Source organism: Parasteatoda tepidariorum, chromosome 1 (genome assembly GCF_982258835.1).
Source record: "Parasteatoda tepidariorum strain Cologne lab strain chromosome 1, Ptep-v5.0, whole genome shotgun sequence".
In the NCBI taxonomy this organism is placed as follows: Eukaryota; Metazoa; Arthropoda; class Arachnida; order Araneae; family Theridiidae; genus Parasteatoda; species Parasteatoda tepidariorum.
This window is the reverse complement of record NC_141755.1, coordinates 51,306,720-51,318,952: the sequence shown is the minus strand read 5'-3', so window position 1 is coordinate 51,318,952 and position 12,233 is coordinate 51,306,720. Positions and strand designations below refer to the sequence as shown.

Here is a 12,233-nt window from a genome sequence, read left to right as displayed (position 1 = left end):
GATTTTAAAAGTGCTTCTAAGAAAAAGCTTTCGATGTCATGTTCCAGTTTCAAGGATATCGAAACTGAAACTAAAGAGACTTTTGATGGTTATCGCCTTATTGATGTTGCTTCCTTGATAAGTTTTTTCAATAATGTAGCTGCTTGTGGAATTTGTCATGCTTCCTTGAAAATGACTGAGAAATCCCAGTGTGGATTGTTGTCTTCTTTTGAAATAACATGTCAAGCATGTCAGAAAAGGGATGTTTTTAAAAGCTGCAAACTGATAGGAGTGAATAAGAACATTCCAGAAGTAAACAGAAGATCTGTTTTTGCAATGCGGTGCATTGGTGGTGGACTTTCAAGTCTGCAGACATTTTGTTCTGTGATGTGCTTGCCCAAGCCCATAACTCAGAAATCTTATGATAAAATTAATTCTAAAATATTGGAAGTATCAAAAGAAGTTGCTTTGTCATCCATGGAACAGGCAGTTAACGAGGAAAAGTGTCTATCAGATAATCCAAACAGTCTAACCGTCAGTGGAGACGGCACCTGGAAAACCAGAGGTCATACGTCTTTAATAGGCGTATGTACCCTGGTAGGCGGCGAGACAGGAAAAGCTGTTGACATAGAAGTAATGTCGACATTCTGCAAAGGTTGTGCTTCGTACAAGGGTCCAAAGTTTGGCTTGAGATATCATAAGTGGCTATCTTCTCATAAAACAGTGTGCCAGAAAAATCATGCCGGCTCTTCTGGAAAAATGGAGGTTGACGGCATGAAGAGGATTTTCCAAAGATCTGAAGAAAAATATGACGTCAAGTATGAAACATACATTGGCGATGGTGATTGTAAAACTTTCCAGGCTATTTGTGAGGCAAAGCCATATGGAAAAGATGTTTCGATAACCAAAGTGGAGTGTGTGGGACACATACAGAAGAGAATGGGCACTCGTTTGCGAAAACTCAAAACTTCATATGGCAAAAAAAGGCTTTCAGATGGTAAGACGATAGGTGGTCGGGGAAGACTGACAGACGTAACAATAAATAGAATTACAAGTTATTATGGCAATGCAATTCGCCAAAACAGCAATAACTCAGTCAACATGCGAACAGCGATTTGGGCCATATGGGCTCATACTTGCAGCACGGATAAAGAGCCGATGCACTGGTTTTGTCCGAAAGGCGAAAATAGTTGGTGCAGCTATAATAAAGCTGTGCATAACAACAAAGTGCATGAGTATAAGCACCCAATGCTGGTTGCTAAAGTTGTTATGGAGGCAATAAAGCCAATATTTAAGGATCTGTCTCATCCGTCTCTTTTGAAAAGATGTTTGGGGGGTAAGACCCAAAACCCAAATGAGTCGTTGAACTCACTCATATGGAAGTTTTGCCCTAAATTTGCTAGTGCTGGCAAAAATGTTGCCGAAATAGCTGCATGTATGGGTGTTTGTGTTTTTAACGATGGAAAAAAGTCTTTGATGTCTATTATGAAACTGTTGGAGCTACAAATCAACAAAAAAGCAAAGCAAAACTTTCATGCTCAAGATAAACTCCGCGTAACAAAAGCTGAAAAGCGAGCTAGTGAACAGTCTATTGTAGCTCGTAGAGTGAAACGACAAAAAAAGATTTGTGAAAATGAGAGAATGAAAAAAAGTGAAGGGGGGGATATGTATATTTCTGGTGGCTTTTAATTTTTAAATGTTTTTTTTAATATTGATTTTATTATAAAATAATAAAATGTAAGAAATTTATTCCTTTATATCTATGTCTTTGAGGTTACTTAGGATTTCTAGATAAACATAAAAATGGATATTGTTATAATAATCAAAATTTTAACTTTGTGGTCATTTTTATAAACAATTTTTTAAAAGTTACTAATTTGAAAATCTTTTGTTTGCTTTTGAAAATTTATTTTAAAACATCATCTTTTAGATTTTTATAAATCTCAAAAATCTATCATTTAGGTTGGTTTGGTTTTTGTATCAATCATTTCTAATGTTTGAAAAGTTGATTACTATTTGACTCGATGCTCGTTATGTGACAAGTCGTTGTGAAATGTTACTTTTTTTTGTTTATAAGTCAAATTTAGTTAATGTATTACTGTTTAAGTTGTATGTAGGTATTGTAAAATGATTTATTTTATTTATTTAGGCATTTTTAGAAAAATATATTGAGTGGTATTCGAAAAAAACAAATTTTTAACTTTAAAGTCATTTTTCTCAAAATGTGATATGTTGAACTTGTGCGCACTGCGTACAAAGAACTAATTGATAGAATTGTACGAAACTTTAGGAAAAGTTTTATGATATGGTTTGCTACAACTGGTACCTACTATAAAAACCATTACTCTCTTAAAATTTTTTTAAATAATTGTGTAATGTGCCAAAAATATAGAAATTTGAAAAACTTAAACTTTTTTAATTTTTAGAAAATTAAAATATATGTATATCAAAATTATATTAGGTAACACAGGTTTAGGGTAATTATAACTTTAATTTAAAATTAGTTTGACATTATTTTGATGATATTTGACTCGTACGCTTTGCGCGCAATGAAACTCACTTTTTCGAAAATAAAAAAATTTCACTATATTAAAAAAAGTCTGTATTTTTTTTATGAATGATTTTTTTTGAATTTAGCTATTTAATTATATTGATAATAGTGCTAGTAAATGATAAAAAAAATTTCATAGCTTTAGGATAAATTCAAAGATAGTTACAGTGTGTCGAAAATATGGTATTTCATTGTATCGTTTAAGGCGTTAAAGGGTCCTGACCCCCCTTAAGGCAAGAGGGGTGCGCTTCTTCTTATTTTCCAGTGGCGCTACCTATGGCCAAAAATTCTGGTAATAAAAACTAAAATAAACGGTATTTAAACTATTCATCTGGTAATTTTTCTGTCTATATGGTAACGGTTTATCGGAAATTCTGGTTCTCAAAATGTTCTGGTTCTCCTTATTACCACATATTTAGTAAAAAGATGCAAAACTGAAGAGCAAATTTAACCGAATTAATGGTTTTTATGCCTTACTCTAAGGTATCAGGATAAAATTACCAAGTTTTATCATATTTACCAAATTCTATGACTTGTTATAAACCTATATTTAACCAAAATAATAACCGAAGAAATTACTGAACTTTTTGGTGTTCCCATACAGCAAGAGATACTGTCAATTTTACCGTATTCTGGTAGTTTTGACTATACTTTTTTTCTCAGCGTTGATGACATAAAATTACGTTAATAAATGTAGATGACAAAAAATTACATTGATGATTGCAAAATTTTAGATAAAATAAGTAAATTAAAAAAAAACATTTTATGAATTTCGAACTGATTTCTACTTGTTAAATTTTTGCAAAATAAACAAATCCCTGCCATTTGGCATGCTCTAAGCCTCTCACCGTCATGGCAGCATTCAAATCAGACGATGGTCAGCTCTTGCTGTTTCCTGGACAGCGTTAGTGAAAGTGAGAAAGACACGAAAGCGTAATTAATCAACTCAATTTGAAGAGCACAGATGGAAAAGGCTTTTTTTTATTTGTGTGTCCGGTTGCGTGATTTCATACACGATTTATTTATCTGTTGCTTCCCTTTGTGAGTTGGTATTCATTGGCCGTTGAAAACCGGAAATTAGGAACATTCATTAGAGTTCAATTCAGATAAACGAAGGTCAGCTTGAGAGACACAAAATCTATATTTTAATGTTCGTAGGTTAAAAGCTTATCAACCTAAACTTCTTCAACTTATTGGCTTCAGTTAATAACTTCTGAAATTTTGCTTTCGAAATATTCGTTTATTGGCACAATATCGGTTTGTTAAGGTTAACCATTGTTCAAATTACCCTGATATGGCGATTAAGTATTAAGCTAAGCTATCATGTTCGAGTTAAACAATTCTCATAAAATAAACTGTAATTAGATGGTAAGCACTTGCTTTCAGCGCATTTTAGAACTCTTTTAACACATTTCGAAAAATTGGTTTAACGTTGTATCACAATATCGGCTCTTTGAATTATAAGATCTTGAAAATTTTTATAATTTTAATAAAGTGTTAAATTGAATCTAATTCCAGAAGTTGAACAATGGTGTCGTGTAACCAAAAGCAAGAGGCAAAACTTGTCATGTAATATGGCTCAGTTTGCACGATTAAAAATATTCTGATAAATTTTCCGTACTGTATGTAAATGGCATTTCTACTAAAAAAAAACCATAATTCCAGTTAATAAAACCAAAATATACGGTTTTTGAACCAGTCATTTGGTAGTTTTTCCATTTGCATGGTAACTGTTTACCGGAAATTCCGGTTTTGAAAACTGCAGATGATAACATTACCATGCCATGCTTTATGCTAGATGATAAAATTACTAAATTTTACTAGATATACCAAGTTACATCGCATATTATAAAACAATATTTTATTGTTAAATTTACCAAAATAATTACAAAAGGACTTCGGTAAAAATGATCGATTTTTTTTTAACTACCACATAGTCAGAAACACACTAAATTCTAGTATATACTGGAAATTATGACAATATGTCCTATAAAACTGCCCTTCAGATGCCTCTCTGAAGAAAGGTCATTCTCTAGGTGGGCATTGGAAAAAAATTGTTTTAACCATACTTTTATACTGTCAGCAAAGCTGTTTGGCAAGAATTGGAGTTCAAAATTAACATTTTAAATTTGTTTAAATCCTATCGGCATTAGGGTTAAAAACAGTAAAAAACCGTTTTGTCATTAAAACAGCTTTGAACAGTCAAACATACGGTGAAATTCCGGAGAAAACGGACATTTCTTAACACAGTTTGGTCACAACAAATCTGCGCCTTAATGTAGCTTAAATTACTGATATTGTGGTTCAAGATTGCAACATTAGAGTTCCATTGAACTCTTTTTTGGTTCCGTATAAATAATGTTAAGAATGTGTACTAACCACGCAGTCTCATTCAAAAAGAATATACGAGGCCTGTCTGAAAAGTATCCGACCTTTGGCCAGAAAAAATATTTCAAATATCTGATGGAGTTGGGACCCTAATCCCCTTCAAAGTAGGCCCCTTGTGCTTCCACACACTTAGCCCACTGATCCTTCGACTGGTGGAAACTTCTCTGGAAGTCTTCTTTTGGAATGGTGTTCAGCTCCGTCGTCGCGTTCCGCATTATCTCTTCTTTACTCTCAAAACGGGATCCTTTCAGCGGCGTCTTCAATTTTGGAAACAACCAGAAGTCGCAAGGAGCCAGGTCTGAAGAGTAGGGAGGTTGGCGAATGGTTGTAATTCCATGTTTGGCTAAGAAAGTGTGGATCAATTGGGATGAATGTGCAGAGGCGTTGCATGATGCAAGTGCCAGTTGTTCGCCTTCCACAAGTCTGGTCTTTTGCGCCGAACTGCCTCACGGAGTCGCCGGAGAACATCTTGATAGTACTCCTTTGTCACTGTTTGTCCTTAATGTGCGTATTCGCGATGCACAATTCCACGGACATCAAAGAAAACAGTCAGCATCACCTTGATTTTGCTTCGCACCTGTTGCGCTTTCTTCGGCTTTGGAGAATCGGGATGCTTCCATTGCGACGACTGTCTTTTTGTTTCTAGGTCGTACCCGTACACCCATGACTCATCTCCAGTTCTCACGGTATTCAGAAACCCAGGATCAGTGTTGGCGGTGTCCAGAAGGTCCTGTGCAACGTCAAAACGGAGGTCTTTTTGTTCCAGGGACAACAACTTGGGTATGAATTTCGCAGCTACTCGGTTCATGTTTAAATCTTCACGCAAAATTGCTTGTGCAGAATCTCTACTCACTCCAACCTCTTCTGCAATCTCCCACACTGTCAAACGACGATCTGCCATCACCAAATTTCGCAACCTCTCAACATTAGCTGCACTCCGAGCTGTTTGGGGTCTGCCACAACGCTACTCACTCTCCGCTGATGTGCGGCCATCTTTGAATCGTATGAACCACTCCTTAATTTGTGTTACACCCATCGCTTCTTCTCCAAACACCTGCTGAATCTTACGAATTGCTTGGCTTTGAGAATCACCAAGCTTTTGACAGAATTTGATGCAATATCTTTGCTCAATTTGTTTAGTCATCTTACGAGAAAACTAAATCCGACGAACACTACGAACAGCACCTTACTTGGCGACCACCAGCCAGCGACTGGCACAACCGAACGCGGTGAAAAAATTCAAGCATGTGCATTAAGGTTCCTCCTTCCACCGTGCACGATAGTGTCGCTTTAGAATAATTACTTAGTGCGGGAAAAATTAAAGTCGGATACTTTTTAGACAGGCCTCGTATTTTCAATTAGAAGGTAAGAGACATTGCCTTCCTTTCTAAGACGGCAAAATGATATTATTTAGCCATTTTTTTCCCGTTCCCTTACAAAAGCCAATTTTACTGTGTTAATAAGACCTTTAGTTAATTTTAATTGAATTAGGATAGTTAGACGAAAGAATATGATAATCTACAATTTGAAATAAATAGGTTGTATTGTTTTTAAAAAGTAACAAAATTTAAATAAAGAAAAATAATAATTATAAAAAATAATTTGAAGTAATTTTTAGTTACATAACCTGTAATTTTAAATGTGTTAAATAATGTTGGTTAAAAGGAATATGAGCAGGTTTATTTTATTTTTATAGGGAAATGCTGCGTGTTTATTTAGTTAATTAAATCATCTTGGATATAAGGAAAATAGTATTAGTAATAAAGATATCTTTAAAATTAAATTAAATAAGCAGTTGGAAATGCAAAAAATTCCCCTGTCTACAAATATAAGAAACACAATTTTGCGAAAAAGCCATCTAGGATTTGAGAAACCATAAGCCAAACATACTTGTCTGAAATCAAAACGCATATTATATCGTCGCCATCCACATACGTTTTGACATGCAAATGAACATTTACATTTGACATTTTAAGGAAATATTCTCAACTATGCATACAGTCAAATTCTGTCAATAATTAGATGTCGAAATCAGACACCTGTAAGTGACGTCATTGTAATGATGAAAGCTTGCTGCTTCCTTCATTAGGCGTGTCGTTGATAGTGGAATTATGAATGTTCATTTTGGCCAATATTGAATGAATAAAAACAATAACGTTGAGTTTCCAGGAAATAATGTGCAAATTATTGAATGAAAATTTAGGTTTTATTAATCATAACTTAAAATTTCTATAGTGGCCACTTCATCAATAAAATAAGAAATCCCTTAAAGGGATGAAAAAAGAATAATACTCTCTACTGAGAGATCATAAAGGCAGAACAACATTTCTGACCGTTAGAAAATTAAGACTGGGAGTTCCCCGAAGGGGTCCCAGCCTTTCCAATTTAGAAATTCAAAGTGAATATATTTATTCTCAACGGACAGAGAAAGAGTATGGGTAGGAGATCCAAAATTTGGCGATTTATCATAATATATCATAGCCAAAAACAAAGCCAACTAGCATATCCACATGGGTTAAAAAGAACACCTTGGCGATCACGAGTCGCCAACAAATTTATGTGAATTATTATAACCATGCAACCGAAACATTTAGCCGTTGGAAAATTAGAATCAAAAGTTATAAATAGATTTTTGTTTTCGATTAGAGGCGACAGTAAATTTATATGTCTGCATAATAATGAAATAAAAAGAAAGTATCCGTTACATTGATCTGGAAGAGAAGAAATAAATATTTTATGTTCGCTTAAAAAGATTAAGTTTTTGATTTATTTTAAAAGTAATTCTATTAATAAAAATAAGCTTAAGTAATGAAGGATATTTTAAAAGATAGAAAATAAATATGTGTATGCCAATTCTGGCATCACATATATCCCCGCTGGACACAGAAAAAAAATATATACATATTTTTTTTTTTTTAAATTGGATCTCCCCCCATGTTACAAAAAATTTTATGCATTGAAACATAATATATTCAAGGAACAAAATATGAAATATACACTTATGTATAATTAAAGATCAAAGAAAAATTATTATTCAAAAAAATTTTAGAACATACAGTTGTAGTTCTAAGATATACTTTTAACACTCAAGTTACTAAATATCATATGTAAATGTTCTGAGCTATACATGAAAAATTTGCTGAGTATTTCAAATGTTTCATTAGCTGAGCATTGTCATGACCTGGCCAGGATGTTTTTAATTTCTCTCAACTCAGAGAGAAGAGCAAACTTACAATATTATTATTTCTTCCTTTTCCTACAAGTCCTTTTCTTGAGAAAAATAATTTACTTCAGTTTTGTTTGCCTCCATTATTTCAAACTTATATATTTCAGCATGAAAAAAAATCTGAACATTTTATTATGTTCATCTAAATATTTATACTCAGCAAAAAGAATTCTTATCTTTATTTTAAACAATTATTAAATAGCTCATTTAAAAACATTCACTAAAAGTTGCATTAGCTTTTCACAGTAAAAGTATTTAAATCAAAAAGTAGTATTTTGGTGTGTATTACTTGTATTAAATAACCCTTTTCTTATGCACAGGAAAGTATAAATATATTATCTTATTTCAATTCACGTTTAAAAAAATTTAGGACTGAGTAACATGTCCAATATTGTTAATAAAAATTATTGTTGTTACATTATTACAACTTATAATCCATGTAATCTTTACAGTTGTTCTAAATTTAAAGAAATATTACCATTGAATTTATTATTCATGTTTATTTACATTGTAATAAAAAAATCTTATCTCTACGTCACTTAATGAATTTAATTACCTGGCGCCTAAGTAAAGAAAATCACCATAAATCATTCCGCACAGATGCCTCCATGCAAAACAACAGCAACAATGAGATAGAATTTAATCAATATAGATATCAAAATTTATTTTTACTGCACTATAGTACTTGTTAAATGTGAGCATGTGGTTGAAATTCAATTAAATATATAAATACAAGTATTATTTATGAATTCCATATCTTATAAAATATTCATTGTTTACCAACTAATCCTAGAATGCTTTGTGTTAGCATCCATTGTGCATAAGGGTTAAAGATTGAAATATAAAAATTTTGAAGAGTTCTTAGAGTAAACGATTTCTTTCATGTAAATATTTATATTGCTTGAACTTTTAATCAATCATACAGTTCTTCATATTTTAACTGCACAAAATATCTTTACACCAAAATTTTACTGTGATTGCAACTTATTTAAGTCTTTGTTTTCATTATCACATATGAAAACTAAAAAAAATATATAACTTGAAATGCAAAAATAGTAAATATATAAATTGAAAATACACTTGAAATAAAAATATATTTATATGAATGGAAAAAAAATGTTTTACTTTATATTTGTAAACAAAATGTTACTGCCTTTACAGTAGGAAAGACTCGAAAAATCATATATCTTTCATTCGCAAAACCAAAAAAATTTTCTAAACGATTCTATTCCTTAAATTGTAATGAGATTTATAATTATCATTATTCCTAGAGACATTATCGTTATCATTTAAATGTTCCTTTCTTTTATTCATTAATAATAATCTATCAATATGTATTTTAAAAATCCTACCATGATGATTATCTAACATTTGAATTGAATATGTTACATCAGTATGCTTTTTAATAACCTTGTAAGGACCAGAAAACTTTTTGTTATATTTATTCCTTGATTTAATATACACAATATCATTAGGTATTAAGCATCTGAGTTTTGATTTTTCATTATTACTTTTGTTTTGTTTACATTGGGCGTCTGCAATATTTTCATAAGTTTTATCATACATTTTATTTAATTCCGAAAGAATTTTATCCAAATAATGGCCTTTATCTATTTGTTGTACTTGAATATCGGGATTATAAGTATCAAAAATTAATGACAAATTTCGACCGAAATGTATTACATTAGGTGAAAATCCAGTTGTGCTATGCTTAGCACCATTATACAAGTTTTTATGAATTCTTGCTGCATTTTTAAAATTTATGCCATCTTTCATTAAAGAATTTATTGTTGATTTTATGCTGGTATTAATCCGTTCACTAACAGAATTAGCGGCAGGATGTGCACAAGTAGTGTGATTCATTTTAATTCCTAATGACTTTGAAAAGTATTCAAATATTTCTGATGTAAATTGAGTACCTAAATCTGTTAAGATCATATCAGGTCTGCCATAAGTGCAAATATATGCAAAAAGACAATCAGTGACAGCTTCGGTAGTAATTTTTGTTAATGTAAAAAGTTCTAAATGTTTGCTGAAATGATCAATAAGAGTTAAAATATATTGTTGATTAGAAAAAGGTCCTACTATGTCTAAAGAAACAAATTCAGATGGTCTTTTGGGAATAAAATTATTTTGTAAAGGAGCGTGAGGTATTCTATGATGTTTATTTTCCATACATTTGGGGCAAGATTTAACAAAATTTTCTGTATCTGAATACATACCATACCAAAAATATCTACATTTTAAAAATTGGTAAGTTTTCTTAATTCCAAAATGTGGAAGATGAATTATTGCAAGAACTTTAGATATTAAGGATTTAGGAACAACAATGACAGGAAATTCTCTATCATTTTCCATATGTACATACATTAATAATTTAGTGTCAGAATCAATAAAGTAATGTTGATTCGATTTAGTGAATTGTTTGTTTTCAATATTGCTATAAATTTTCTTGATATTTTTATCCAATTTTTGTTCAATTAAAAATGTTTGATTAGAAATTTCCAAAAGGGGGTCTTTGTTTACATTGGTATTATTTATATAATTTTGTTCATCATCATTAGAGTTTTCAATAAAAGGAAATATTTCATCATTCACTTGAAGTAATTGAGGATTACTACATATGTCCTGTTGGGGAGGTTCTTGTTCTAATCTACTAAAATAATCTGCCAAAACATTTTTGACTCCAGAAATGTGCTTAAAAGTAAAAGAATATTCGCTTAACTGAATTAACCATTTTGTAGTTAAGTCCATGGGAGAAGAAGTTTTCTTATAATGTTTAAGGGGTTTACTATCAGATAAAATAATAAAATGTCTATTATACAGATAATGTTTAAAAGCCAAAACTGATTTTACTATAGCCATTAATTCTATTTTGATAGCAGGGTACTTTCTTTCTGCATTTTTAAGTGTTTTGGAAAAATATGACACAGGAGACAGTTTACCATCAAATTCCTGTAAAAGTACACCAGAAATAGCAAAATTTGAACCATCTGTATTTAAAATAAAATCTTTATCCCATTGTGGGAGTCTAATGAATGGTTTATTGAAAAATATCTCTTGCAGAGAATTAAAAACATTTTGATGTTCTTGAGTCCATTTAAACTTAACTTTAGGGGAGGTCAAATCAATTAGCGGTTGAATTTGCTTAGCATAACATGGTATTAAATTTCTATAATATCCACAAACACCAATGAATTTCTTAAGTTGTCGTTTAGTTTTTGGAATAGGAAAAGATGTAATTTTAATGATGTTTGATTCAATTGGTAAAACTTTTTGTTCTGATATTTTAAATCCTAAATAATCAATTTCTTGAAGGTGAAATTTACATTTACTTGGTGAAAGAGTTATATTATATTTAGTTAAAACAGAAATGAGAACCTTTAGTTTTTCTACAGTTTCCTCAAAAGAATTACTTGCAATGACTATGTCATCTTGATACGCGAAAATTCCCTCTAGTCGAGTTTCCTCCATTATTGAATCCATAAGGGCCTGAAAAGTTGCAGAAGCTGTTTTTAAGCCAAAAACTAATGTTTTATTTTTAAAAGTTCCCCAAGGGGTTGTAAACGCTAGCTTATCTTGGTATTCTTCAGGGAGGTTCAATTGCCAAAAAGCACTAGGAAGATCATATGATGAAAAGAATTTATAATTAGATAAATTTAGAATAATATTTTGAATCTTAGGAAGCGGGTAAGCCGAATGTTTAACAATGCTGTTAATTAATCGTAGGTCTAAAGCTAATCTAAATTTTTGTTTTTGTTTGGGGTCATTAGTATTCTTTTTCTTAACCAAAAGCATTGGGCAAGACCACTGTGTTGCACTTCTTTCGATCAATCCTGCTTCGACCATTTCATGCAATTGCTTAAGTGTCTCTTGTTGAAGAGCTTGAGGCACAGGAAATGGCAAAGTGCGAATAGGATAATCATGAATAAAAGAAATTTCAGGTATTACTTTATCTGTGTGCCCGAGTGTCTTTAAAGATTTTGAAAAGACTTGGTAATTTTCTAACAATAAATGTTTTAATTGCTTTTGTTTTGCTTCATCAAGATGACCTAGCTGGAAATCATCTTCTTTCAATTCCCTTTTTCT

At 31.6% G+C, this 12,233-nt stretch overlaps 2 protein-coding genes across 2 annotated transcripts in view; one reads left to right on the top strand and one right to left on the bottom strand.

The window, feature by feature from the left end:
* Positions 1 to 12,233, top strand: part of f (espin protein forked) — a 274,759-nt gene that overhangs the window by 18,548 nt on the left and 243,978 nt on the right. The window lies entirely within an intron of this gene.
* LOC107449774 (uncharacterized) lies at positions 5,418 to 5,819 on the bottom strand. The gene has a single exon (XM_016065419.3). It carries the CDS (start codon positions 5,817 to 5,819, stop codon positions 5,418 to 5,420), a length of 402 nt encoding a protein of 133 aa, XP_015920905.3.

Excerpts from the sequence above, each read along its gene's own strand:
- LOC107449774 (XM_016065419.3), bottom strand. The coding sequence starts at position 5,819 with ATGGCAGATCGTCGTTTGACAGTGTGGGAGATTGCAGAAGAGGTTGGA.